At 41.6% G+C, this 26,696-nt stretch overlaps 3 protein-coding genes across 3 annotated transcripts; 2 read left to right on the top strand and 1 right to left on the bottom strand.

Annotated features, from left to right (window-relative positions):
- The first annotated feature begins 1,465 nt into the window (after positions 1-1,465).
- p4hb (prolyl 4-hydroxylase, beta polypeptide) lies at positions 1,466-21,293 on the top strand. The gene is made up of 11 exons (XM_084044224.1): positions 1,466-1,813; positions 3,734-3,937; positions 5,614-5,747; positions 7,695-7,832; positions 10,325-10,429; positions 10,609-10,734; positions 11,703-11,903; positions 12,633-12,753; positions 14,355-14,536; positions 16,402-16,512; positions 19,699-21,293. Exons 1-11 carry the CDS (start codon positions 1,672-1,674, stop codon positions 19,762-19,764), a joined length of 1,530 nt encoding a protein of 509 aa, XP_083900350.1. The 5' UTR covers positions 1,466-1,671; the 3' UTR covers positions 19,765-21,293.
- A 759-nt stretch (positions 21,294-22,052) lies between these two features.
- ppp1r27b (protein phosphatase 1, regulatory subunit 27b) lies at positions 22,053-23,907 on the top strand. The gene is made up of 3 exons (XM_084074600.1): positions 22,053-22,520; positions 22,715-22,865; positions 23,319-23,907. The coding sequence occupies exons 1-3, from the start codon at positions 22,328-22,330 to the stop codon at positions 23,431-23,433; spliced, it is 459 nt and encodes a 152-aa protein (XP_083930726.1). The 5' UTR covers positions 22,053-22,327; the 3' UTR covers positions 23,434-23,907.
- Positions 23,908-25,119: 1,212 nt separating this feature from the next.
- anapc11 (APC11 anaphase promoting complex subunit 11 homolog (yeast)) lies at positions 25,120-26,544 on the bottom strand. The gene is made up of 2 exons (XM_084047506.1): positions 26,376-26,544; positions 25,120-25,619 (listed from the first exon to the last, which is right to left on the bottom strand). The coding sequence occupies exons 1-2, from the start codon at positions 26,482-26,484 to the stop codon at positions 25,474-25,476; spliced, it is 255 nt and encodes an 84-aa protein (XP_083903632.1). The 5' UTR covers positions 26,485-26,544; the 3' UTR covers positions 25,120-25,473.
- Between the last annotated feature and the right edge of the window lie 152 nt (positions 26,545-26,696).

Below are 26,696 nucleotides of genomic sequence, written 5' to 3'. Positions count from 1 at the left end.
TGATTAAGATACCAAATCCCTACCTGCTAAATCACTGTAAATCTGGATGAGTGTGTTAGCCTAAAATGTAAACATCAGCCACTGTATGAGTCTTGGTGTCTTGTGTGCTTTTACTCCATATTACATTATAGCCATCGATTAAGAACTGTTATGATATATATAGGCTTGACCTTTATCTGTTTGACCAGTACATGTACTGATTCTTCACTCTCATCTGTGTAAGCATACAGATATGTATATCTGTATACCTGTATACAGATATACAGGTAATGACATGGTCACTTCCTTTTCAAGACACTGAGAGTTGCATCCCAAGATGAGATGCAACTCTCGGTTGTACAACAACTCATCTACATTGTAGAACATCATGACTATTATGTTTGTATTGTACTCATTCATATCATACTCTGTTCCTTTTTTGTTCCTTTCTACATCTATTACAACTCATATCTTCTCGTCACATAACATGTACTAATAGGCTACCTAATATATATATTCTCTGTGTGTACTTAATCAACCTCAAACCCTGTGGTGTAATACTGCCTGCTGTCATCTTGTACTCTGAGCTCGCTACTCACCGCACCACCACCACCCTTAATGACAGGATAACACTCAGGACGACATCGAGAGTCAACAAAATTGACAACAAGCACTTTATTGGAATAAAACTATCTAGGTAAACAGTTTACAAGGGATTATTAATATATCCTATTTTTTTTTCTCAAATGGAAATGTGTGTGCGAAGAAATAAAAGCATGTGTGAGAATTTTTGTGTCTTTAAAACGCAAATAAAAGCTGTTAAGTGTCTACAGGCTGAGGGACACTTTGACACACTTGGACCATTTTGGGAACCACTGTCTCAGAACATTAATGGCCCCAAAAGAACAGGGGAAAACAATAGTACAATCATTTCAATGACACACTATACGCTAGAACAGTGGTTCTCAACCTTTTCAGGCCAAGACCCCCCAAAAGAATCATATTTGAACTGGGGACCCACCATCATGATGATAAGCACTTGGATGGTAGGAGTTGGAGCATTACATTTAGTTTGACCCGGTGCCACAGATAAATACACATCTATATTGATTGTGTTGCGAGGCGCTGTGAGCTTGTAGATCTGATATTTTTTTTGCCTCTGTCTTAATTTGGCCAATGTTTGTTGATTACTTTTGATGCAGTAATGGTCTTTTTCTTGTGTTTCTTTTAGTTTGTGGTATTACAATGGTTTTAAAAGTCCTTTCATTGTCACTTCATCCCCAACATCATGTGGGGACCCCCCTGGGGCTCCCGATCCACAGGGTGAGAACCCCTGGTTTAGTTGATACACAGCACAGTGAACACACAGTGAAAGGAGGCTGGTTGGTGTCTGTCATACATTCACTTCCAGGTCTGCTCGCTCGTCGTCCAGTCACATTTCAACACGAACAGCTTTCGACCTGATAAATGCGCATGCGCACCACCGCCGGCCCCTTCTTGCGCGCAATGCCACGTTAGTAGCAGTAACTAGACACAACAACACAGCACACAGCGCCGCGTCTAGCGCCACTTTAAACCAGCACAAAACACCCATTCTTACCGGAGGTTCAGCTCTACACGGAGACGCCTGTGTCTTACACTGTCCACTGTCTGTCCAGTCTTTCAGAAAGGCTCCTGTCGTCGGGTAAAACTATGTTGAAGTTTGTGCTCATCTGCACCCTGGCTGTGGCCAGTACCAGGGCTGACATCGCCGAGGAAGATGATGTCCTGGTGCTGAAGAAAACTAACTTCGACGAGGCTCTGAAGGCTCACCCCGCCATTCTGGTGGAATTCTGTAAGTCACTAAAACACTTTTAACACGTTTAAAAAGGATGGGTTTAGCGTTGCATTAGGTTGGCTGCTATCTGGCTGATTGCTGCCTGTATGTGCTAGTGGTGTGAGCGCTAGCCGAGTTCACCTAGCTGCAAACTTCTGACATGCCGATTGACTAGTTTAACTGCTGTGCTGCTGCTAATGGTGGTAACGTTACATTGTTTCCATGTTGTGTGTTTGCAGCAGCAACATTGTAGCAACATTGTAGCCACGCACTCCTCCAGCTGCTTGCATCAGCATCATGCAACGATTGCTTGAACATATTATGGAACATGGTTTCAGGGTCTCTCAAGTTAGATCAGCTAAAGGCTAATGTTGGCTAACTTGACTGTTTTCTCACCCTGTGTTAACCTGTTAACCTGTATTGTGCATCATGCTGAATCATAGCTCATCATCAACCGTTATCTCAACCATTTCAACTGAACTGTGGAGGGGAAATACATTTTTCCCCCCGAAAATCCTTGCTAACACAGCACTTGGTGCTGGAATGTGTCAATATGCGTGTCGTACGTGTAGGTTAATGTGTGGGTTAGTGGGGTAATGACTGGCTTAATGCGTAGTGGTCATGTATCTGATAGGCGTGTCGTTATGTGCCACTGGGTTTTAACATGACGTGTGGGTTTCAGGAGCTGCTAGACTTTCGATTAGTGGATGTGGTTTCCTGGTCTTTATTTTTGTCGCTACACCTTCTAAATATGTTGGGTTGGTTGTACTGGGATGTAGTTTTTGTGCAGGTCTTATCTTTAAGTTATGGCTGGTGTTTTTCCCTCAATAGAGCACTTTTTTTTGTAAGGACCGTGTCAGTACCCTGCGGGCCCATCCCGCGGCACTGGTGTCAAACTGTTGACCTATTCATTAGCTGAATGACGAGACGTGGGCCAGTCAGAATGGCCCACGATTAGAGTTCTCCAATGGGGGGGAATATGGGAGGGTGGAATATCCTTGTTTGACCACGTATTTATTATCAGCTGGGCGGGACCTTGTTGGGGTTGGCTGAGGTTCTAAGTTGACGTGTACTAATATGAAAGTTCACCTGTCTTTCTCTTTGTTGATTCGGAATGGGATGTGTTTTTGTACTGAGGAAATGATTTACATATTGGCAGAAGACTCAGATTGTGTGGATAGTGAATGCCTTGCCCCTTGCATCATATACGGGAAATTACTATTAGACTTTGACCATCCAACAGTGCACCTTGGCTTCTTAATCAATATTATTTTTTTCAGCTATTGCATGCAATCATTAACTTTGCCCCACACTAGAATGGCAGCATATTGTCTATCAATACATATCAGGAATTGTTTAGAATTTGCCAGTCAAATTATTCTTATTAAATGTTTCCTATAAAACCCACCTTATTTTCGTTATAACCTTTGTTAGAAGAGGGCCTTGGCCTGTCACTGCTCTTTATAATTAAAGGTAGGGTAAGAGATTTACTTTGGTTAAAATAAGTGTCAAATAGCTCTATATTCTGATAGTACTCATTGCTATGGAGTATTTGTTCAGTAAAAGGAGTCTCCCATGTCTCTGAAGCTCTTTATTAAACAGAACATGCATTTTCAGTGCTCTCTCCTGATTGCCTTAAATTGTCACCTACCTGGAAATGTACTGTATTCTGTTTAAAGAGCTGGAGAGACCCTTGTGACCGAAGAAACACTCTGTAGCAATGATTACTATCAGAATATAGTACTTTTTAACCGCCCCCCCCAAAAAAAATTGCAAAAGATATCACTTACCCTACCTTTAATATTTTATACTTGTTCCTTAGTTGGTTTTATCGAGTTCAAATCAACACATTAATTTGGGCTACTAGCAGTCATTCAAGCATAGCTCTCACTGTACTACATACAGTATGTTAATTCCGGTCTCCTGTCTTCTCCGCAGATGCCCCATGGTGTGGTCACTGCAAAGCTCTGGTCCCGGAGTATGCCAAGGCAGCTGGCATGCTGAAGGCAGAGGGTTCAGAGATCCGCCTGGGTAAGGTGGACGCCACAGAAGAGACGGAGCTGGCCCAGGAGTTTGGAGTCCGGGGATACCCAACCATCAAGTTCTTCAAGGGAGACAAGGACTCAGCCAAAGAGTACTCTGGTGAGCTTTGGCGTTGTCTTGGCTTATATCTATCTTCCTCCTTTGGACAACCCAGATAAGAATGGCGTTCGATGTTGCAGTACAATTATTTGTCTTAAATGGTTACTTTCACTCCATTTTGGTCAATTGGACACTTGCCAAGAATTGTTTTAGGTTTGAGAATATAATCTTTCCCTGTATAATACAGCTGATACTGGTTGACTTTGAAATGACTGTGTAAATCGCTGTACAGTTCATTCTATCTTGGTTTCCCCTATTATAATACCTCTCAGTTACTTGAGCCCTCTCTTAATCTCCATATCAAACAATATTTGGCCTCCTGAACAACCTCAAATAATAGGAGTGTTGAGCAAAGTTATGTCAACTTGGGTAATCTCTTTCTTAGTCAAATGTGTGGATATGATCTATTATACTTTTCTGCAGACTTTACTGGTGTAGCCAGTCTTAATAGCTTCCTTTATCCTGGTAATGTGACTCCCATAACGGCGTAATAAGGAATTGGGCCAATGAGCTCATGACTCTGGCCTCACATGACTGTGATGAAATGAAGGGGGGTTCACACGTTCCTCCCATGCGGGCTCCCTCAGCCCAGCTGTGCGATGTGCAGTTCCTCACGTTCCCTCTTCGTCTGGCTGCTGTTTATGGCTAGAAAAAGGAGGGGGGAGTTTTGGGAAGTAACATAGTGGGGACTGCCCTGACTCCCTGCCAGTGCACTAGTGCTCTGCTACTTACTGTCTGAGGGCTAAAAAAAAAACACAGGCAGAATCCCTTAGGCAGCTGTCTCTGGTGTTGTCTTCAGGGAACCGCACTACCGCAGTAGCATTGCTAGTAGCAATGCTGCTACCCTGCCTTGCAGTACTGAAAATTCAAGTCCATTATTATGTCTAATTTAATATAAATTCTATTATTTAAAAATGTTATGTATATTATTTTTTTAATTACAATTTTATATATGCCGGCAGAAACCAATTAATAAGACGATGCAGTAATGTTTGCATATAAACTTGAAGATGGCAAAATGAAAAATGAAATAAATGAAACGGTAGTTCAGGATGAAAAGTTAAGTGAAAGGTCATCTGGACCTTACATAATTTTTTTAACATTGATTTAGAGTAAGATGTGACTTTGAATTTGACCATGATTGTTATTTTTACCTTAAAGCTTTAAAATTCAGTTTTAGCTTTGGGTTTAACGGCGTATCCCGGATGTGCCTTTAGTTTCTATATTCAAGCTGACCACAGTAAAAGCAGTGTATGTTTACTTAAACACTGTTTTCACTGAGACACTGTTTTCACTGTGGTTAGTTTAACCTCTACTGGTGAAGTGAGCGAGCTAGGCTCACCCTAAATACATCTATATACGTAGAACATTGTAAAGTAAATGGCATAAAAATAAATTATGAAATAAAGACTTAAGTATTATTAAAATGGTGTCCTCTGCAACTCTAATAATACAATAACATTACCGTACTCAAATGATGTGTGTTGTGCATTGGAACTTGGAAGCAGTTCATGACTTGGCCAAATTAACATTGTCCCTGCTCTGCGTTTGTTCTGATCATGTATGTCAATTTGATTCAAATAAAGCCAGTTAAGTCTTGAACCGCATTGGCTTTGAGTAATACAAATCAACCTGTAGCTGCAGCTACTGTAAATATGGCTTTTGTTTTCTTGCAGCTGGAAGGCAGGCTGATGACATCGTCAACTGGCTTAAGAAGCGCACAGGCCCAGCTGTCGCCACCCTGGCAGAGGTCGCGCAGGCGGAGTCGATGATCGCTGACAACGAGGTGGCGGTCATTGGTTTCTTCAAGGTGAGTTGTTGGCCTGGCTGTCATTTTTTTTTTTTTTTTTTTTACTGTGTCATGGTTAAAAACATGGATGTTAATGCTGACCAGGGGAGGTGATGATGCACTTCTACAGAGCTACTGTGGAGGGTGTCCTTGCCTTCTCAGTCAGTGTGGTATGACAATTGACAAAACAATCACCCATCAATTGGGACAGTTGCTGAAAGAACTGTATAGTGTTGAAGATCATTGGCTATGACCTTCTGTCTCCTCCATATTATCACACATATTTCAGAGGCAAGATGTAGATGATGATCTCTCCTTAAGTGATGTTTCTATGTAATGAGTCTCGGGACCCACGATTAGTCTTTCAAATGGATCCCAGTGAAATTCTATGGGTCCCCAATAAAATGTTATCTTTTCAGTTGCAGTGTTTGGTCTTAATTTGGTTATAATTCTGTTGTACTTGCTTGAGTTGCTTCCCTTGACCCGTTTCCAGTTGTCGAAAGTCGTTCTGCCATTGAAATGCGTTTCAAATCAAGAAACCTTGGTCCAATGTAGTGTCCCTGTCAAAACGATTTACCATTAAAGTGTTGCCACTCGTTTAGTCGCTTTTCATTGGTCCTGTTGATTGACATATCTCGCAGATGGTAAAACAGAGAAGAGTCTCCGGTAGATTTTTGTGTTGTTTATTTCTATGATTTTAACACAGACAATGTAGCATTAAAGGTAGGGTAAGCGATATTTTTTGGTTAAAAACAAAACGTTTTTTATTAAAAGGTTAAAGCACTATATTCTGATAGTAATCATTGCTATAGAGTGTTTGTTCGGTCACAGGAGTCTCCATGTCTCTCCAGCTCTTTAATAAACAGAAAATAAATTTCAGGTAGGTGACAAAATGTCAGCCAATCAGGAGAGAGTACCCTTTTATCAGCTTTTTTTTATATAGTGTTCCAGTTACAAATGTGTCTGCTCATTTATTTGTGTCATCACTTCCAATTTCACTTGATTAATCTGTATCCTAACTAAGTTGTCCATTCTGATTGGATGAAATTGGTATCCCGACTTTAATAAAGCGCTGGAGAAACATGGACACTCTAAATATTGAAAACACACACTCTATAGCAATGATTACTATCAGAATATAGAGCTATTTAACACTTATTTTAACCAAAGAAAATTACTTACCCTACCTTAACGAGGTAAAATATTGTGCGTCCCCTGGACGCATCACAAGTTTAAGGCATCCTTTTGGAATAATATGCGTCAGCAAGGCGTATCTAACATCAATGCTCCTTTCACCGAGCTAGTGCGAGCTCCCTCTTCAAATCTTCTTCAAATCCCTCCCCTCTCAATTGAGATTCCAAAGTTTTAGTTGCAGGACATCTCGCCTCAGGAATAGCACACATCCTGAAGATGTATGATACTTGAACTCTGACGCACAAGCACTATTGGCAGTAGAGCAATCATTAGTCAGCATTGGCAAGCACTTTAAAAGTGGTTGGGTAGCAGTACAAAATTACAAGCTTTTTAAAATGAATGTTGCAGCACAAAGAACTTCAGAATTCAATATGATGTATGTTTGAATGTATAAATGTGATATTTTGACTGCTCTTATTTCATGTTTTATAAGAACTGCTGCACTGATACAAATTCCTATCAACTGTGTTGACATGGCAATACAGTATTAAACCTGGAACCTTAACACAAAATTCCTCAGACATTTCCTGTAATGTTTACGAAGAACACACCCCTTGTACAGTTCTTGTCAGTTTTTATTTCGATTTTGTAATTGCAAGTGAAAAGAAAAAAGGGGCCAAAATAAAGGGCAGATATTTCAGCTCTCGAATTAGTGAATTTGCTGTAATATTTGTCTTCGGTTCAACATCCAAACGGATCAAATACTGTGTTTTAGTTAAGGCCATACATATTGAGACATGAAGTGTGAGTTGTATATACTTGTCTCTGCTGTAGGACGCTGAATCTGAGGATGCTAAGGCCTTCATTAAAGCAGCAGAATCTGTAGATGATATTCCATTTGGGATGACCTCTGAGGATGCGGTGTACTCAAAGTTCGAGGTGTCCAAGGACGGTGTTGTCCTCTTCAAGAAGGTAACCATGAATGCATGCTTTCAGTTAATTTCATCTCTTTATTGCCTCAAGGGGGGGGATTCATTCATTTTGCCTTGTATCATACGGTAACACACAAGCAATAAGCAGAAATGCACAAATTGACAAAATATCGTGTAAAAATACTAAAACAAACTACCTGGTGAGTATCAGTTGTTGCTAGCCATGCTCCGTGTAAATGCATTATAAGGATGTGCAGTTGGTGGTCTGATTGCCAAGAGTCAAGCATGCTGCAACACCCCACATGAATATGAGAATGTAAAGGAGAGTTCTGATGACAAGTGACAACTTGATGACTTGTGAGGCCACATATTAGCCAGGTAAGGTGATCCTGTTAGCCCAGTTCTACAGCAGTAATCGGTCTCCTGCCATTTGGACTTCCATTTCGATGTGGTCTTTCACTGCTGTAAACATGGGCTCACATTATGCGGCAAGATTTGTCTAAGTTTAGCTTTGGTGAAGTAATTGCCCATATAGAGTAGCTAACAGAAATGTTAGATTAATAGAAAACGTACTCAAGCTTGAATTATTTTCATGATTCAAATTGTCTTCCACGTTAGTCCTCATATAAGGATATTCAACACTAAAAAGATTTGCGATTAGTATGACTGAGATGGTACGTTTTGCACCCAGTTGACACTAATTCTATGTGTAGGTCACAGATCATTTAAGTTTTTTTTATTGTCTGCAAAACCATATCATAATCCCCATCTACATATGAGTTCACTGACCACGTATTAATAGTTGTTTAGAATTTGTTAGTCAAATTAGTCATGTGCCTATAGAGCTGGGCTATTGGTTTCCAATGTGGTCTTGTGTTATAAATCCAGCGTACCCCTATCGTTTACAGCACTGCGCAAACATCAGATGCTCATGGAGGCGGTAACTAAAGGAGAGCGTACCAAAGTTATTAATCCCCACTCTGCGCCCAGTTGTTTACGCCCCTAGTTTATTTGATAAAGTCATTATGTCAGGTGAAGATCAGTATCAGGACAGTTATACTGTTAAAAATATGTTTTTTTTTGTTCAATAAATGCACAATGTCAATGTCATGAGCAATAAGAGTAATGGTGTGTTAAGTAATAATTTTTACCATAATCGTGCAACTTAGTTGCTATAAAATCATCTCATCTTATTTTGTTAGAATATGGGCTTGTCTTGTTACGGCATTTTATAATGTATTATACTAGCAATCCGTTAACATTGACATGGTCCATGTCATCTTTCTTCCTTCAAGTAATTTCAACCATGTTTGTGTTTTCTGTGCCCATCCTGGAAGGTATTTTCAAACAAAGAATACGATTTTTGGTCAGTGGGAATACACTGAGGACATTAGCTGTAGCACTCCAGTTAATGTTGTGACTATGCATGCACCTCATGGTACTCTAGCACCTCAAAGGCACTAAAATCAAAACTACAGACCTCTCAAAACAAACTAATCATACTAATACTAGACATCACACCTAGGACACACCTAACCCCTGCTCATTATGCTATAGGGTGGGATGGCTCAGGGTATAAAACAGTACAGCAACTTGCAATGGGCCTGGTTTTCAAGGGACCGGTGCCCATGTACCTGTGAAACGACTTCACTAGAGTGAGAAACACCCACAGGCACAACACTCCACTGGGGAGCTCCACTGATCTCGTTCACCCCAGATGCGAATAACTCTACTGTTATGCCACCAAAATGTGGACTGCCCCCTACCACCAGCCATCAAAAAGTGCAACTCCCTACCCTCCTTCAAAACCGTAATAAAAGAGCACATGTCTGCAATTTTCAACTGAACATGGACTTCTAGCTTGCCAACAGAAAGTCCCCCCCCCACACACACACACACCACGCGCACACAGTTTTTCTGTAAATATACTTTTATTGCTCATAGTATTGATCCTTTTTAGCATTTTTAGCATTATTGTATAACCACACCGCTGTACTTTTTGCATACTTCCCTAATAATGGCTTACAAACAGTATGATGAGAATACATGACCTCCTTGGCACCTGGACTGATGCCCCTCGTACCACAGCCATTGCCTGGCAACGGAGCCTTGTTTGTAACCCTACCCTGACACAAACAGCAATGATATGTGTGTTACGTGCCAATAATTAAAGTAAACAGTCCATAAGCAGAGTGCCGTGTCACTTGTTTATCACAGTTTACTGTTTGGGCTTGAGTTGCATAGCGTTGGTCAATGTCTGGGAAGGGTGACAGCCTGGCCCCCACCCACCCTTCCTTCTGGTTTTGTGCCAGCTTGTGTTGCCAGGCATTGCCGCTATTCTTAATACCCAATATAACTAATTTAGGCTTCTGGGTCTTTCTTCAGCCCAGGATTACCATGGGATTTTAAGTGGCTTGTTGAGTAAATCTGTGTTGGGTTTGGAGTTCAAAGGCAGAGTAAACTGCACCTGCTCAGTTGCTATTTGTTGACAAAATCTGATTCCATCTCCAACTATGTTTTTTCCCCCTACAGTTTGATGAGGGCCGTAATACCTTTGATGGAGAGCTTACCAAAACTGACCTCCTGGCCTTCATTAAGGCTAACCAGCTTCCTCTGGTTATTGAGTTCACAGAGCAGGTAATGGTTATAGAGTTATTAACAACCACACGCACCATTTATGGAACACATAGAATTGTCATTCACCTAGTGTTCATTACTACAAAATGATAAGAATAGTGTGCTCCCGTTAACTAAAAAAATTACCCTCTAAATCGTGTGAGACTAATTTTGTTTTTGTTTTTCCCCTTCCCCCCTAGACTGCCCCTAAAATCTTCGGTGGAGAAATCAAGTCCCACATCCTTATGTTCGTGCCAAAGGGTTCTTCTGACTTCGAGGAAAAAATGAACCAATTCAAGAAGGCAGCAGAAGGCTTCAAGGGCAAGGTGAGTGTACTGTAATTAATGTTGCCCTTGACTGGTTAGACTCTGGGGTCTTGAATTGTATGTCCTGTGACAAATAAAAGTCTTGCATGCATTCATTATAGGTAGGATCAAAAGAGGTTGCACACATCCATAAACCATTTAAAGGCAGGTGCTTGATTGATTGATGTACTTTATTTAGTAAGACATGAGAACAACAGTACATGGAAGTACAAGTTCACAATACAAGGTCTACTAAACTGGAAGACTCATAAAAGCACTGAGCTTGTTTCAAATGAGTTCCCCATGCACACAAATCATGATGACATATAAGAGACAGACAGATATACACAACTACTATAGAATGTCATACAATCAGTTTACAGGTTACTGGTATGAAGAGTGAGAAATATGTACAAAAGGAGAAGGAGAGAGGTAGGGGGGTAGGTTAGGTTAGGACTTAGACAGGGGCCATTTTCCAATTGCAGCCTCCTGAAGGTGTATCTTTAGGGCTGTTTTAACTTCAAAAGGCCAAACCTTGAAGAAAAATTAAAGTTTGCACACTGTAGCTCCCTTCAGGGAGCTACAAATAAAGGTTTGAAAGGCAACTTTTATTTTTCTTCTAGGCATTCATTATAGACCACCAAGTCAGAAATCACAAGGCATTGCTTGACATACTCGAAGAAGATGAGAGAATTGGAGTTATGGTTCACCTGTTTAGATTAAGAGTTAATTACCGGTAATTTGGCCGGGAGGGGAAAAATCATTATCTGGAGCATGTCACTCAATATTTGTAAAGGACAGTGGATCTAGTCTAAAAAGGAATGATGTGAACCAAGTGCACAAGTTGCCTACTATCAGTAGGTAAGTAGTTTCATTGTCCTTTTGATCATTCCATGAGGAGATGTTGCATTTTACAAATGGCAGCTATCCACATTTCTAATGGTACTACTCTTTGACTCTTAACTACTTGTAAAATATGTGCGTTCCAGATCCTGTTCATCTTCATTGACAGCGACGTGGATGACAACCAGCGTATCCTGGAGTTCTTTGGCCTGAAGAAGGAGGAATGCCCCGCCATCCGTCTCATCACCCTGGAAGATGAGATGACAAAGTACAAGCCAGAGAATGAGGCCATCACTGCCGAGAGCATCATCGCATTCTGCACACTATTCGCAGAGGGCAAACTAAGGGTAAAAACAAGAGCTGTCCACCATGTGGTATGATGGTAACGCATGTGGAAGATGGTGTTAGTTCTATTGCTGAATAGTCAGAATTATGTGAATATTCTTTGGATACAACGGAAGTCTATGGGAGTGTCTCTCAATGGCTCTGCATTTAACCCATTAAGACCTGAAGCCGATTCTACAAAGGCCTTCTAAGTCCCTACAGTTTTCTAAAAAGTGTATGTTTCTATCTATATCAGTGGTTCTCAAACTTTTTCATAATTGTCAAGGACCCCCAAAATTATATGTATTTGGCCGCAGACCCCCCACCTCAAAACATTTTGTTCCAGGGACCCCCCCAGAAGCAAAGATTGGAGTTAAAATGTTTGCTTCAAAATAAAACATATTGAAAGATTTGCACATATTTTCACAAGTTTAAAAAAATAGCAGATCTACTAGGTCATAGCGCGCTATGAGCTTGTATATCTGCTATTTTTGAATAGCCAAAGTGTAAAATAATGTTTTTTTTAGCTCAAATCTAAAAATGACACAGATGCGTCCCAGGTCTTATAATGGGTTAACTAACTTAAATGGACTGATCTTTTGAAATTCTCAAATTGGCACACACTGCTGTTGTGTCACACCATAGAATGAGTTCAAAACACAAATGGATTGTAGATTTGTAATTTTGGTTCTAATTGATTAAAATCTACTTGATTGGAGTCTTTTTGTTGACTATTTTCTTCTCTTTTACAGCCCCACCTCATGAGTCAGGACATTCCTGAAGACTGGAACAAAACCCCTGTCCATACCCTGGTGGGCAAGAACTTCGAAGAGGTCGTCTTCGATGCCAAGAAGAACGTCTTTGTAGAATTCTGTAAGAGCCTTTTCCTGTCTCGTCTTGAATACCACTAGTTTACTCTTGACCATGAGTACTAGTAGTAGTAGATTGAATAGCATGAAAACCTTCTTTACCATTTATTGGCTATGTCAGCTGAGTGGATTAACACGTTCACCTTTCAAGTGTTGTTTTCTAACACTGTTGACTATACCTCATAAGTGGGAGACTTCTGCATTGCCCGCCATGTTGAGACTCTCGTGTCTTAAACTTAAATCTCCAACCATCCTTGGTTTGCCCCTACTAAGCCCCACATACCTAAGAGGTAATGCACTGTTCAAGTTCATGCCCTGTCAACTTCTCTCCGCAAATTAATGTGTTATCTAATACTTGGAGTTAGACGATGTCAGGTTAAATATCGTTACAAATAGTAGCTGGAGCATTTCCTAACAACTGAAGGAATTTTCCATTGCTGGACATTGATATTGCCTACGATTAGTCACTCACTGGGGGGTAAGCCCCCACAGTCTGACTGGTAAAGGGTTATATCCTAGGCTTGAGGGGGTGGCCCGTGGGGGACATTAAGCTGTGGGCACACGTGCCATAGGATTGGGCACACCTGTTTTTAAGTGTCAACATCCTTAGCTATAGCTTTCTAGCTTTATTTAAAGGCCTGGAATATTGTTTGATAATTCATCTCTTCTAAATGATGCTACAGGCACTATATTATAGTTTCTATTTTTATGCATGCATCTGTGAGTATAACATTTTTAATAACTTGAAAGGCAAGTGTTAGAGATTTTCTTTTCTTTTCTTCTTTATTTTTGGGCCCTTTTATTTGATGGCGACAGTGGAGAGAGGCAGGAAATAGCAGGAGAGAGGTGGGAAGGGCAATAGGGCTGCAGCAAGGATTAAGCCTTACTGGTATGCGCTCGCCGAGGTGATCCACCGGGGCACACTGCTTGAGATTCTCATGTCACCATGACTCAGTCATAACCATATAAGCACATTGTCAACTCCTCTCTGGTGGCCGTTTGTGTCTTTATGCCACATCTTATGTTAATGAAACATCTTATGTTGATGTGCATCTGTCTCTGAAGCTACCAGCGTTTTCCTATCGGGGACGGGGTAGCGGGGGGCGGGGCCGGCCAGGAGGACAGTACTCCGTGGTGGAAAATAATGCTCGGGCGATGGCATTGCCTAGGGGGCGATAATTTACGATTCTGTGCCTATCGGTACATTACTCGGATGGGGCTGAGTAGGCTCAAGCGAACTTGAGCCACGAGAAGCACCACTGAGCGCGCTAAAGTGCGCGAGTTGCCGTGCTGAACGTTGCCTGCGCCCCTCCGTCGCGGTCCAAAACTATACTTTATCGGCGAAGAAAAGTAGTCCGCGCTTATTGGAAAAGGTAATGTCTTGAGCGGGAGTCGAACCCGGGAGGTGCGGTTGGCAGTCTAGTGATTATTAGGTCGGTGCTGGGATGGGGTATTTGGGCTGTATTAGAATCTGACAAACGGCCACCGTTCCCAACTCTTCTAATGTAGAGCGAAAGAAGCGAGGCTACCGCTACCCGATAGGAAAACGCTGTTCGCGTCTCTGAAGGCTGTACTTAACTACTCTTTTGTTTTTCTGCATTACAGATGCACCCTGGTGCGGACACTGCAAGCAACTGGCCCCCATCTGGGACAAGCTGGGAGAGAAGTACATGGGCAGTGACGATATCGTAGTGGCCAAGATGGACTCTACAGCCAATGAAATTGAGTCGGTCAAGGTCCACAGCTTCCCCACGCTTAAATTCTTCCCTGCAGGAGATGACCGCAAGGTGAGTGGCTGCTTTCACTGCGCAGCATGGTTACACTTCCATTACTAGTTGCTGCGGCTCATGCTTTGTGTGTGTGGTGGTGGGGGGTGCCATTACGCCATTCCTTACTTTTTGAAAGCTGAGCCTCTCACCCTGACGGTGAGATTTAATACTTGACTTAATTTACTACTTTGACCTCCTTTTTTTTAAGTGCTTGGTCTATATTATGTCAGTGTGTAAACCCCGCTGCCTTCATGGTTCGCTCCTGCATTCAGTCGCCATCTCTCTCTTTCTCTACCACCCTTAACCCATTAAGACCTGAGGCCGCGTCTAAAAAAAATCTAAATCCTAAAAAAAAATTGGAAAAAAATATAACACTTTCAAAAATAGCAGATCTACAAGCTCGTAGCGCGGCACTCGGTGCCGCGCTACGAGCTTGTATATCTGCTATTTTTGAATAGCCAAAGAAATCTAAAGTGACACAGATGCGTTCCAGGTCTTAATGGGTTAATATTATCTGTCCTAATATAATATTTCCCTTATTTAGATTCAAGATTCAAAGATTTGTGTTACGTACTCATACGAGCAGTGAAATGTTTGTCAAGCTGACTGATTGTGCAAGCCACCAACGTATATAGTACAAAATGTAATAAAAGTAGAAAATATAAATATATTATACTGGTATGGTAGAAGTGAGTCGTAATTTATAAGTAATAAAGTATTTATTGATGCCATTGCAAGATTGTTGATATATTATTTTGAAGAGATGTCCCCTGGTGGCATTATGGTGTTAACTCTGCTAGTCGCATTGCTGAAACCTGAGCCTGCTGGCCTTGTAAATTGGTTCACCATTGTTTGCGGTTGACCACCATCCTAGAGATGGCCTGCTTGATTACTTACTTTACCCACTTAAGACCCTCTGCTCAAGAGTCCTGCCCAACAGGCCCCATATGGCACCACCTTTTATTATCCTGACAATCTCATACCACCTTCACGTTTACGGACTGATGGCAGTCTATGTATACGTCCCAGTTGCACAGTTCAGCAGGTTTAATTGGGTGCCATCATGTGAACTGGCTGCCTGCCACAGACTGAACGTTTAAGGATTAGCACACGTCGTACTTGAATGGCACAGAACTGGAAATGGCCAAGAAAGGGAGACAGCTGCACTGGTGGGCATGCATGCGCTGCTGTCAGGAATGTTATGATCACGTTGAGATTGAAAGTTGAGTCTGCAGGCAGAGGTCTTGTGACTGTCCTCAGAGCCATTTGAAGGTCATCTGCTTTTACAGTTTTTGTCAATTCAATCTGCCAAAATGACATATTGGGGGGGTTGACTCTATAACCTTTGCATTGGTTTCGGCATGAATTACATCTTTGCACATTTAACACTCTGACCGCCGGGCCCGTAGCCTACGGGCCGATAAATCCAACCGTAAAGCGCCGATCCCGTAGCCTACGGGCTGTGGTGCTTTTTCATTTTTTTCAAAAAAAAAAAACTTTTTTTCGATACGGCACATTTCATTGTAACACCACCGGAAACAGAATTATTCGGGATCCGGTTTTGCCGATCCCGTCGGCCCCTGTTCTAATGACGAAACTGAAACTCCATTTTCTCCCTGTATTTTTTTCTCCTCGGTGATCACTGTTTAACATAAACCGTTCTAACTACAACATGGAGGCACCGTTTGACACGTGGTTTTCACTGGTCGAACGAGGCAGATCTGCGCGATGTTTACAAAGCGTGCACAGCTCAATTCTAAGGATTTTAACAAGGTCTATGGCGACGTGAAAAAAACAACAATAAAACGTTGGCACTGGTGAGTACATTATGAGATTAACCTCTGGCGGTCAATGTGTTAATAGTAATGACGTTTGATCAACAGGTCGTCGACTACAATGGAGAGAGAACGCTGGAGGGCTTCACCAAATTCCTGGAGAGTGGTGGCACGGAGGGTGGTGCACCAGCTGGAGAGGAAGAGGAGGAAGATCTAGAGGTAAGTTAACCTCTTCCATTTGCGCACCTTGGTGGGCCTTGGTGGTCCCATTCAAATGCAATCGTAGCCTTGACGACTTCTAGCCCTCAAATATTCTAGTGCCCCTTCCTTCAAAGCTTGCTCAGGCAAAACAAAATGGCTCAAGCTTTTTAGAGCTGCGTAAATGACTACTATCTAGCTTTGGCCCAAAACATAGTCTTCATGTTACAGCGTGATGTATTTTAAGAATTCTATAAGGGTTTAATCTAAAGCTGCCATCAAATTAGGCATTCGATCTTTAAATGTATCAACCAAAATCTGCCAAATACGGGGGTCTCTCTTCCTTACAAGTGTGGAGACACTAGACTTTGAATAGAGCGCCGAAGTCTGACGTAATTTACACATCCTAGGTTTGTCTACCTGGTTCGCGGTTTTCCACCCCCATTCTGAATCCCCATAGATGTATTTAATATCGCGTCAAATAAGAACTGTGTTCCAAAAATAAACAAATGACCCGGCGGTTTTACTCTTATGGATATGAAGCATCAACTGACGGTGAGAAAACGCTAATGTCACTTCCGCCGAATTAGTTAAATTTTCGCCAGAAACGGACTGTATCAAATATAAGTGACTGACTATCATAAACGATACAGAACCTCCTCCCTGACAATATCGCCTGACAGTTTGTTTATTTTTGGACCACAATCTTATATGAGACGATTCTATGATGACCCAATGTTATTCTCCATAGCGAAATTACTTTACGAACCTGGGGATGAACGAGTGACGTCAGGACTTCTGTACTCTATACTTAATTAAGATAAGCTGTGATCTTTAATGGTGCTTAAAGATTTGCAATAACATTTGGCCGCTATTTTTTTCTTTTTACATACTTGTGTAAGTTCTGTACAGTTTGACCAAAGACAAGATTCAAATGGCAAAACAATGCTGTGGGAATTGTGCTTTTGTACAGAAGGCAGCAGCCACACACACAGGAAAACGCGGACACAAACTAATTGAGCAATTCTTCAAAATCTCGTTGGTTATATCTTTAAAAAGCTTGGTGAGTCTTGTAATGCAGAGGGTGAATCCAGAGTGGTTTGCCGCCCTTGGATGCTTGCGTAGCGTCGACAGTTCGGTCCGACATTGCCCTCGGATTCAGCAGTAATAGGCTCTATGCACAGCAGCCATATTGGGAATGAATTGGGCCCCTTCCTTACTTCCTTCACAGGTGTTACCAATAATACTAATTAAGGCTCAGTTCCATTTAGTGTGGCATAGTGGTTGTCTTATTTTCAAGGACCCCCATAACTCTGAGAGTGTACAAATGGAACCAAATGGACCCTTACGGGTCCATTTGGTTCCATTTGTACACTCTCAGAGTTACACACCCACCTTAACTCTTTAATTGCCAGAGTATTTACACATCAACCCCCCTTCCCTGCCAGAGAATAACATTGCAAAAATAGGTAAACTGTGAATTTTGTCTCCGTTTATTTTTTAACATTGAAGTGAATGGAGCAGAAAATCTTCGTATTGCGTTATCTCCTGCTTCATTTGTGATTAAAAAAAAAAAAACTGAAAAAAAAAAAAAAAAAAAAAAAAATGTTTTTTAAAATTTTTAATTTTTTCAAAAATCTCGTCAATCTCGTCGACGGCTGGCTGAGCCATGCGGAGAAAAACGAGAAATCTCGTCAATGGCAGTCAAAGAGTTAAAGGGGCCATTTGGGAACCAAAAGGGAGTGTTTCTAGTGGGCCAACATGCACGTTATCAGCACCCTGACCAGAATGGAACGGAGCCTTCATTAGCATCACTGGTAACACCTGTGAAGGAAGTAAGAAAAGGCCCAATTTCTTTCCAATATGGCTGCTGTGCATAGAGCCTATTGGACAATAAACATTAGATTTTAATGGATTATGTAATGTCACTGCGTCCATGTCTAAAGTCACTGCGTTCCATGTCGGAATGCACCTTAGAATAGATGAATCCACACCTCTACTCTCTACCACCGCTCCATATGCTCCATACCACCACACCGCCGCCTTGTAGAAGTCTAATTGCAGAACAGCTGACAGCTCTCCCTGGGGACCCAAGCCTCTCTATATGGTTGAATCATTGGCACGTGCATGCAGTGTTGCAGCATCCACATACCATTCACTGTCTAAATCGTCAGCACTTATATCCCCCCCCCCTTTCTACTATGTCCAGCACAAGCTCACTTTAGTTGCTTCTCCATACCTCCTTGAGATAGGCGTGAGGGAATACTAGCCTTGCAAATGATGTCATACTTATATTAAGGTGACAATACAGTGTGGGTTACACATTCTGTGAATGACTGAATTGATTTGCACAGATGGCCCATTAAGGAACATGTGTTTGACCGTGTTGATGCTTAAGTGTTTATATATGGAGCGTTAAGCCCGATTCATACTCTGCGTCGCGCACGTGCTGAGAATAGCTCATTGTCGCGTGAGCTTGTTGCTCTGCCATTTTTGGCTGTTCTTGGCGCGACACTGTTGCATGACGGAGCATGAATTAGGTTTATGTGTTTAATTATGAATCACTGTTAAACATGGTGTCTAGGCATGGCACAAAGGCACAAAGGCTTTACATAAGGTATAAAAGAGCACTACAGATTTATACAGCACCTTTAATCCAGATTTATATAGCACCTTTTAATTATCCAAAGCGCTTTACAACGTGCATTACATTCATCAGTGTATATATACATTCTAAAACGACTATGGAGGCAGCCATGCAAGACAAGGGGGATCGAACCGGGAACCTTTCCATTCCCAGGCGGCTACTCCATCGAGTAATATACCTGTTTTTATTTGTCAAGACTAGAGTATTGTATTTATCCTAGTGTTCAGCCACCAACATGGAACCGTCCCCAAACCCTGAGGCTTCCCAACCTCCCTGTAGAGCTTGTTTCCAAGACACTTGCATAGGCCTAATGCTTAGATCACATTATTAGTGATCAGACAAAATTAATAACTTTCCTGGTGTTCTAACCCCAGTGGATGATGATGATGATGAAATCATGTTATTATCCATATCCACTGATCTAGTACAAGTCTTAGGAAATACCATAACTTTTTTCCTATTTTTTTTTTAATCTTAAATGTGTAATTTAGGATCAACTAGTTCCAATGAAGGGTTCCTCAATCTGGCATTAATGTGTCCGTCCCTTTTGTTTCCAACAGGATATGGACGAGGTTGAAGACCAGGATGAGGATTCAGATGGCGAGGATGGACACGACGAGTTATAAGAGCAGGCAAAGGAGAGGTGTGCCCCACCCCCAGCCCCTCTTACCCGAATCGATCACCAATACCACCTTCACTTCCCTGTGGACCTTCCCTTTCCTGTGAACATACTACACATTTAAAGTCAGTCAGTCTGTCAAGTCAGTCAGCATGGGTGGCCAACCTTTTGGGTCGACCACCCCTCGACATTCTACCTTCTAGCTACGATGATGGACTTGTCTTTTCCTTCATGGGGAAACTCAGTGGAAGGGTGCTCAATCGCAATGGAAGACCTCAATGCCTTCTCTACCAAGATCCACATCAGCAGTTTGCCTTGTATATTTGGAACCAAATGTAAAAATGGCATTGAAATATCCCGTTTTCTTTTTTTTTGTTGTTGTTTCATGTATTGTACTGTAAAAAGAAAGATAATAATCCCCTGCCCCTTAAAAAAAATCCCTGCCATTGTTCAGTATGGGTTGGGGGGGCTGCCAGTGTTCTTATCCCTTTGGTAGACATACTGAGGACCAGGGTTTTGTGTGGTGGTTTTGTAAAGACTAATCTCTCAGGGGACTTGGGGCCATCCAATGCTTTTTTTTTTGTTTTGTTTGGTAGAGTTCACGAAAATACATCAAACTGAGCATGTCCTGTGTAGCACAAATGGCCCCTTGAATGCAATATTGTGCATCGGTAGCCGAGACCAATTTTCTTGGGGCTAACTGTGTTTCAACTTGTTTTTCTCATTCTGCCTTCATTCCCATACTAAAAAAAAAATATTTTCTCAGTTGAGGTTTCTCATTTCAGTACGGCTACTGATTTATTTTTTTAAAGCAAAAAAAAAGTTAACGTTTGGTTAAAACTTTATTTAATTATCTTATTTTCACTATAAAGGTGTGTTTTATTTTAGATCTGTCATTGTTATGTTTGTACCAGTATGCCCAGCTGAATCCATTTGGTGTTGCTGGGGCTGAGTTGGCCCGTGGACACACTCTCGGACTTGGGATCTTGTGGAGACTAGAACAGTTCTGTTTGGTTGCACTGCATTCACGCCAGTAAGAGATTGTTCATGGTTACTGAGTAGGCAGTTCGTTCCTTGGGAGGAACTGTGTTTTAGGGGCTGGGGTTGTCTGAGAGAAAGTGTCCATTATGTCTGAGGAGGGGGAGGGAACAGTGGAACAGCCTCACACCCTCACCTTTACTGTACCGACCCCATCCTCCTGGCTCTACCCAATGCTCCTGTCCTCAGAATGAGTGTTGATATTGTGTGTGTGTGCGTGTGGTTAGCATAGCTGTGATCGTAAAATTTGTGAGTGATAATTGGAATGGCAGTTGACTACATGTCATTGTACTTTAGTTTTTGTGGGACAAGGTTATGAATGTACCGTATGACTGTTGTGTTGTTTGGATTGGGGAGAAGAGGGTTGAGCAGAGCTGGGTAATGGGGTATGACAGCTGTACATGGGTGAGGGGAATCTCGACAAAGCATTCCATCGTATTCAATTTGCTGTGGAGAAGTGAACAATGGTGGCCAAATAAACAAAACTGTTGGAAAAACCTCGAGTTTTATGTACATTTTTTTTTTTTTAATAATATAGTATGTGTATAAATTATGTACCAATCCATGTTCTGCCATCAGATTGTAGGACAGGACTGTCAGAAGAGTATAGGCCTATAGTATACAGTATAATTGTGAAGACAACTTCTATAGGTTGTCCACGTCAAATTTGTTTATCATGTCCGTCGGGACTGTGGTCACAAACGTAACTTCTGGACTTGCGGGACGGGACGCACAGTCGTGCCGATCCACACCAAACGTGGCACTGTTCAGTGAAGTGGTCTGCCATCAGAATAGTCCTACCATAAGGGCCACGTGTTGCCCCCAGGGCCCACAGGCACACTGTCGCTCCAATCCGCACCGAACCTGGCACACACGCTGTTCAGGGGCCTGCCATGATAATGGTCACACCCAAAAAAACAAAATTGCACTAGTGGTCTGAAAATCTAGTTGTTTAAAAGCCCAGTCATGGCATCTCGCATTCTCCCTGTCCCACTAGAATCTTCTGTATCCTTGGTGTTTACTGTTTACTAGTCCCCACATCACCCTTTACCTCACCTCTTTGACACCTTGCTGTAATGTATCTCGAATGGTCAACATCTAGCTATGCCAGAAAATGAGTTACTGTTGCCATGGATTTAGATCTGAGATATGTCTGGGACTTCTGACTAGGTAGTAGGAGTGACCTAGCTAGAGGGACACTCATCTTCCAATTTCAGTTACTGGATCTGTGAGGTGACGGCTCCTAAAATAGCCCAGCTGAGAGTATATAGAGGTCTAGTTGAAGTTCCTAGCCTTCAGAAGACTAGCTCTGCTGCTGATACACAGAACTGAATATACACTGAAGGAGAGCCTGCTGTTTCATCTTTCTGCTGTCAAAAGACTGATCTCTCAAATATTTGTCAATTAGAACAGAAACGAGCTACTTTGAACTTAATAGAGAGTGGAAAATCAACCTTGGACTTGTGACTTGGAATTTTTGAGGGAACTTTTTTCACTTTTGCAAAAGAATTAAGACCTACCAGAGACGAGCAATGGGAATCCTTAATCATTCTGGGAAGGATGCAGTCATCTGTAAGAAGAACGTCGACTCGCTGAAGAGATTCAACAATGTGCGTTTCACCAATGACGTCGTCTTCCAGGACTATGTACGAGAGGGTGAGCTGGAGAGGATTGGATGCTTTATGCGATCTAGGAGAGTCAGCCTGGACACTATCTATCACTCTGGTAAGTCACCATAAATTAATTTCAGGATTATAATTTTGTTGTGCTGTCAGCATTTAGGATTAAGCTCATCACATGCAAAAATAAATCTGTATTGGTAAGGAGTTAAGCTGACCGAATAGCAGAAAATACGAGAACCATTCCTCAACAGCATTTTTGTACAGAGCTAATGGTATTGGCATTGTCATTACCATCAGGCATGGGTGCCATCCATGAGGCCGTACTGTCTGGAAATCTGGAATGTGTGAAGCTACTGCTCAAGTTTGGAGCAGACATCCACCAGAGAGACGAGGAAGGGTGGACCCCTCTCCACATGGCCTGCAGTGATGGTTTCCCAGACATTGCCCAGTAAGCATCTTAGTCTCATTATTTATATACAAAAAAAGCTAGACAATCAAGTCATCAAACTTGTGCTACTCGTTCGGGTTGGACTGATATAACACTAGTAGAGACAGTGGATGAATCAAGGACTTATTTAGAAATGGTCAGGGAAATAAGTTATGATTTTGTGCATGTTTAGAATGTTTTGACTACCTCAAAACAGACACGGCCATCTCTGTGATCTTTGGTGCCCCCGAAGGGGGACACCAGGGTGGGAAGCACTGCATCAAAAGATGCCCACACATTGGCTAAACCTTTATGCGTCACACGGGTAAGAGAAGCTGGCATATCTGCAGCATTCTTGTACCTCTTTAACCTCCCTGAAACTCGAAGTCCACTTGGTCCAACATGACACATTCTGACACAAGCAGCAGGACATGATGGCTGTTAGTCTAACCTTGGCTATTTTCCGTTTGTCAGGTACCTTCTCTCCCAGGGTGCTGACCGCAAACTTGAGAATGCATCCGGGGAGAAACCAGTTGATCTTATCGACCCGGAGAATAAGAAGTTGTTGAAGCTGTTCACCAGAGGCTGACTGAGATTGACTGCCTTTCGTGACCTAAAACGCAACTTCAATCTACTTCCAAATTCCCTGTCCTCCATGGTGATCTTCAGCAATGGGCTAAAGCTGACACCATACTCATTACTCATAAGTGTGAGTTGCAACAGTTTGAGGTCAAGAACTTTGCAGCACTGACGTGGGAAGGACTGGCTGCTGCTGAGTGTAAAATTAACTTTTAAAATTGGTATAGGTTTCTCCCTGTCAATCTCCACACATTTCCTGTAATTTGCTCCAATTAGCCGTTTTTCTACTTTTATACTGTGTTGTATGAATTCTAGGGGAGGTTTCGACAACATTTTTAGTCGGGAATAATACATATTCCTTCTATGTTTTTGGTTTTGTTAAAACAGTATTCTTGCTGTTTCGAGTGAATTGTATTTATATATTTATTTGTTTGTACATTGAAGTACTTTTATACTATATCTATAAAGTTGTTTAAGAAACAAATTGCTCTTGGTTTTCTGTCTTCCACATTTTGTTAGACACAAAAAATTACAGAAGACTACACGATTAGAGGAAAAAAGTTTGATTCAGTACAGATACATTACATTAGGAAACATACACATACATTAATTCTTACTCTGTAATTTGACAAAATGCTTACCAACACTATGCTCTATGATAGATTTAAATAGATTGAAATTACAGCCATTCTGCGAAACCATAAGAAACCGATACCAAGGTGAACAAAAGCTTGACATTCTCTTAAATCATTGTAGGGCATACAATGTGTTGGTAATCCCATCAATGGGTTGAACGTGTTAAGGACATTTGAATAGCAGTAGAAATTCCACTTGTGTGCATCATGAGTAGTTTCTCGGAAGCTCCAGATCCAACACATTATGCACTAAATCACCTATCTGTGGGTTAGTCAGACCTTAGTAAAAAACTAGAAAGCAACTGTTTATTGTATTTATTTATGGGACTGTTGTCCATTTTTCTATCAGTCGTAGAAAAATGCAAACAAAACTGACCAAAGTGGTCATCAAGGTATTGGGATGCTAATGAAAAGTGTGAAAAGAAACCTGTCTCAACTGGATCCCGACACAAGTATCTAGACACAAAACATCAGTCTTTGTCGTGCAGACCAAATGTGTTGCCTTTGGGATAGTGTTATTGTGTGTGGTTATCATAGCTGTGATAATATAATTTGCGAGCATTCTGATAATTGGAACGGCAGTTAGCTACATGTCATTGTACTTTGGTTGTTTGTGGGGCAGGGTTATCAATGTACTGTATGTTGTTGTGTTGTGTTTGGAATGGGGCGAAGAGAGTTGAGCAGAGCTGGGTAAAAAGGGCCCCTACACACTGACCGATATTTAAAGGGGTAGGACAGCTGTACGTGGGTGGGGGAATCTTGACAAAGCATAACTTAATGTGCAAAGGCGACCACTTTAAATGAATGTATAGCTATTCTGTCGACCCACTATAGTGGGTTGAAAACAATACTAGGGTAGATGAAAGTTTGGCATTCTCTCTTGGATCACTGTAGGTCATAATAGAGAGAGAGAGGTAGGTAATCCTATCAAGGGGATTGAATGAATTTGAATACCAGTAAAATTTGATTGGATCCATCATGAGTAGTTCCTCAGAAGCTCATTCAGGAATTAATCAATGAAATTATGCACTAAATCACCTGTATATTATACGAGAACAACAAGAAATAAACTAGCTTTTTAGTTGTTTTATTTACATGACTGCTGTCCACTGAACGCATAACACACAATACATGGTTCACTGGTTGAAGAGGTACATAAAAAAAGAGCTACAGAATTGGTAGAAAAATGCAAACAAAGAACAGGCCTCGGCGAACAGCACTTAGCGATCAGTCTATTGTCGACTGTGACCAAATGGTTCATCAAGGTGCATTTGGGATGCTAATGTCAGGTGTGAAACAGAAACCTGTCTCAGTTTAGATCCATCCAGATGTGAACACAAAACAGCAGGGCACTTTCTGAGTCTTTGTCAGGCAGACCATTGATACCAATGTGTTGCTGCCTCGGGGGGGTAGTGTTATTCTTTGAACTTCCACTCTTGTCGACACATAGGGCACTGCTGCTGGACTTGTTGGGAGTTCAGCCATTTGAGGATACAGTGCATGTGGAAACAGTGGGAGCACTGGCCCCAGACAAGTGGACAGTCATCCCCTGGAACCTTACCTGTAACAAGAAGCATGGTATTAGACACAGAAGTGATTATCTCCCAACTGACAGTAAACAGTTGTATTATGTCCCAATCTAATCCAACTACAGAAATATTCTCTTATGGGATACAACATCTTTTTAGAACCATTGAGATACAGTAAGAAATACTATAACCACTATTCACTTCACAATAAGGGCATTGATATTAATACATCAATGGGCAAACACAGCAGCAAGATCTGTGAGCTGTTGTGACAGGAGAAGGATGTCCAATGGAACCACCTTAAGGACTACTAATCATAATGTAGGAATACACATTATGATTAGTAGTCCTTAAGGTGGTATGTAAGGCAATATATGTACATGAACAGTCAACAGTGCTTTGGACACATTTGAAAAACTGCTGCTTTTTGTACACTAAAATGCTACTATTAGTCCTCAAAAGTTAATAGCATACTAATACCAAGTTAATGCAAAATTCTCACATTCATAGTTACAATATCCGGCCCATGGATATTGCGGCTACATACACCAGTGGTGGAAAAAGTACTCAAATGTTTTACTTAAGTAAAAGTATGATATGCCTCTGAGATGTAGTGGAGTAGAAGTAAAAGTACAGACAATTGGAAATCTCCAGTGTAGTAAAAAATACCTCAAAACTGTACTTAACTACAGTACTCGAGTAAATGTACTTAGTTACTTTACACCACTGCAGCATACACCTTATTTGAAACGACAGGCGTTTCAAAAACTGATGGCGTTTTTACTCACAATCAGGGCAGCAGCCATTGAAGGGCATTCTGCAGATTCCACAATTCTCATCGTTGGCAACCCACAGCCAGGATGCAACACCATTCCATTGTTTGATCTTTACCTTCATTTCGTTTGGTTCTACTTTAGAGCAGAAAGCCTGCGTTGCTTTTACCACAACAATCCACCGAAAAAGCTTCTTCTGTAAAAAGGCACATGAGAAAGAAGAACGTCGCCACCTGCAGGTCGGAGGACAGAAAGACAACGCGGGGCTACTGCCACTTCGCCGCCATCTAGCGTTACTGTGTTTAGTTATTTCATTTCCCAATATTATTACTGTTT

Source organism: Gymnoscopelus microlampas, assembly GCF_963454915.1.
Source record: "Gymnoscopelus microlampas genome assembly, chromosome: 2".
Taxonomy (NCBI): Eukaryota; Metazoa; Chordata; class Actinopteri; order Myctophiformes; family Myctophidae; genus Gymnoscopelus; species Gymnoscopelus microlampas.
Note: the sequence above shows the minus strand (reverse complement) of the source record. Positions and strands in the feature narration are given on the sequence as shown.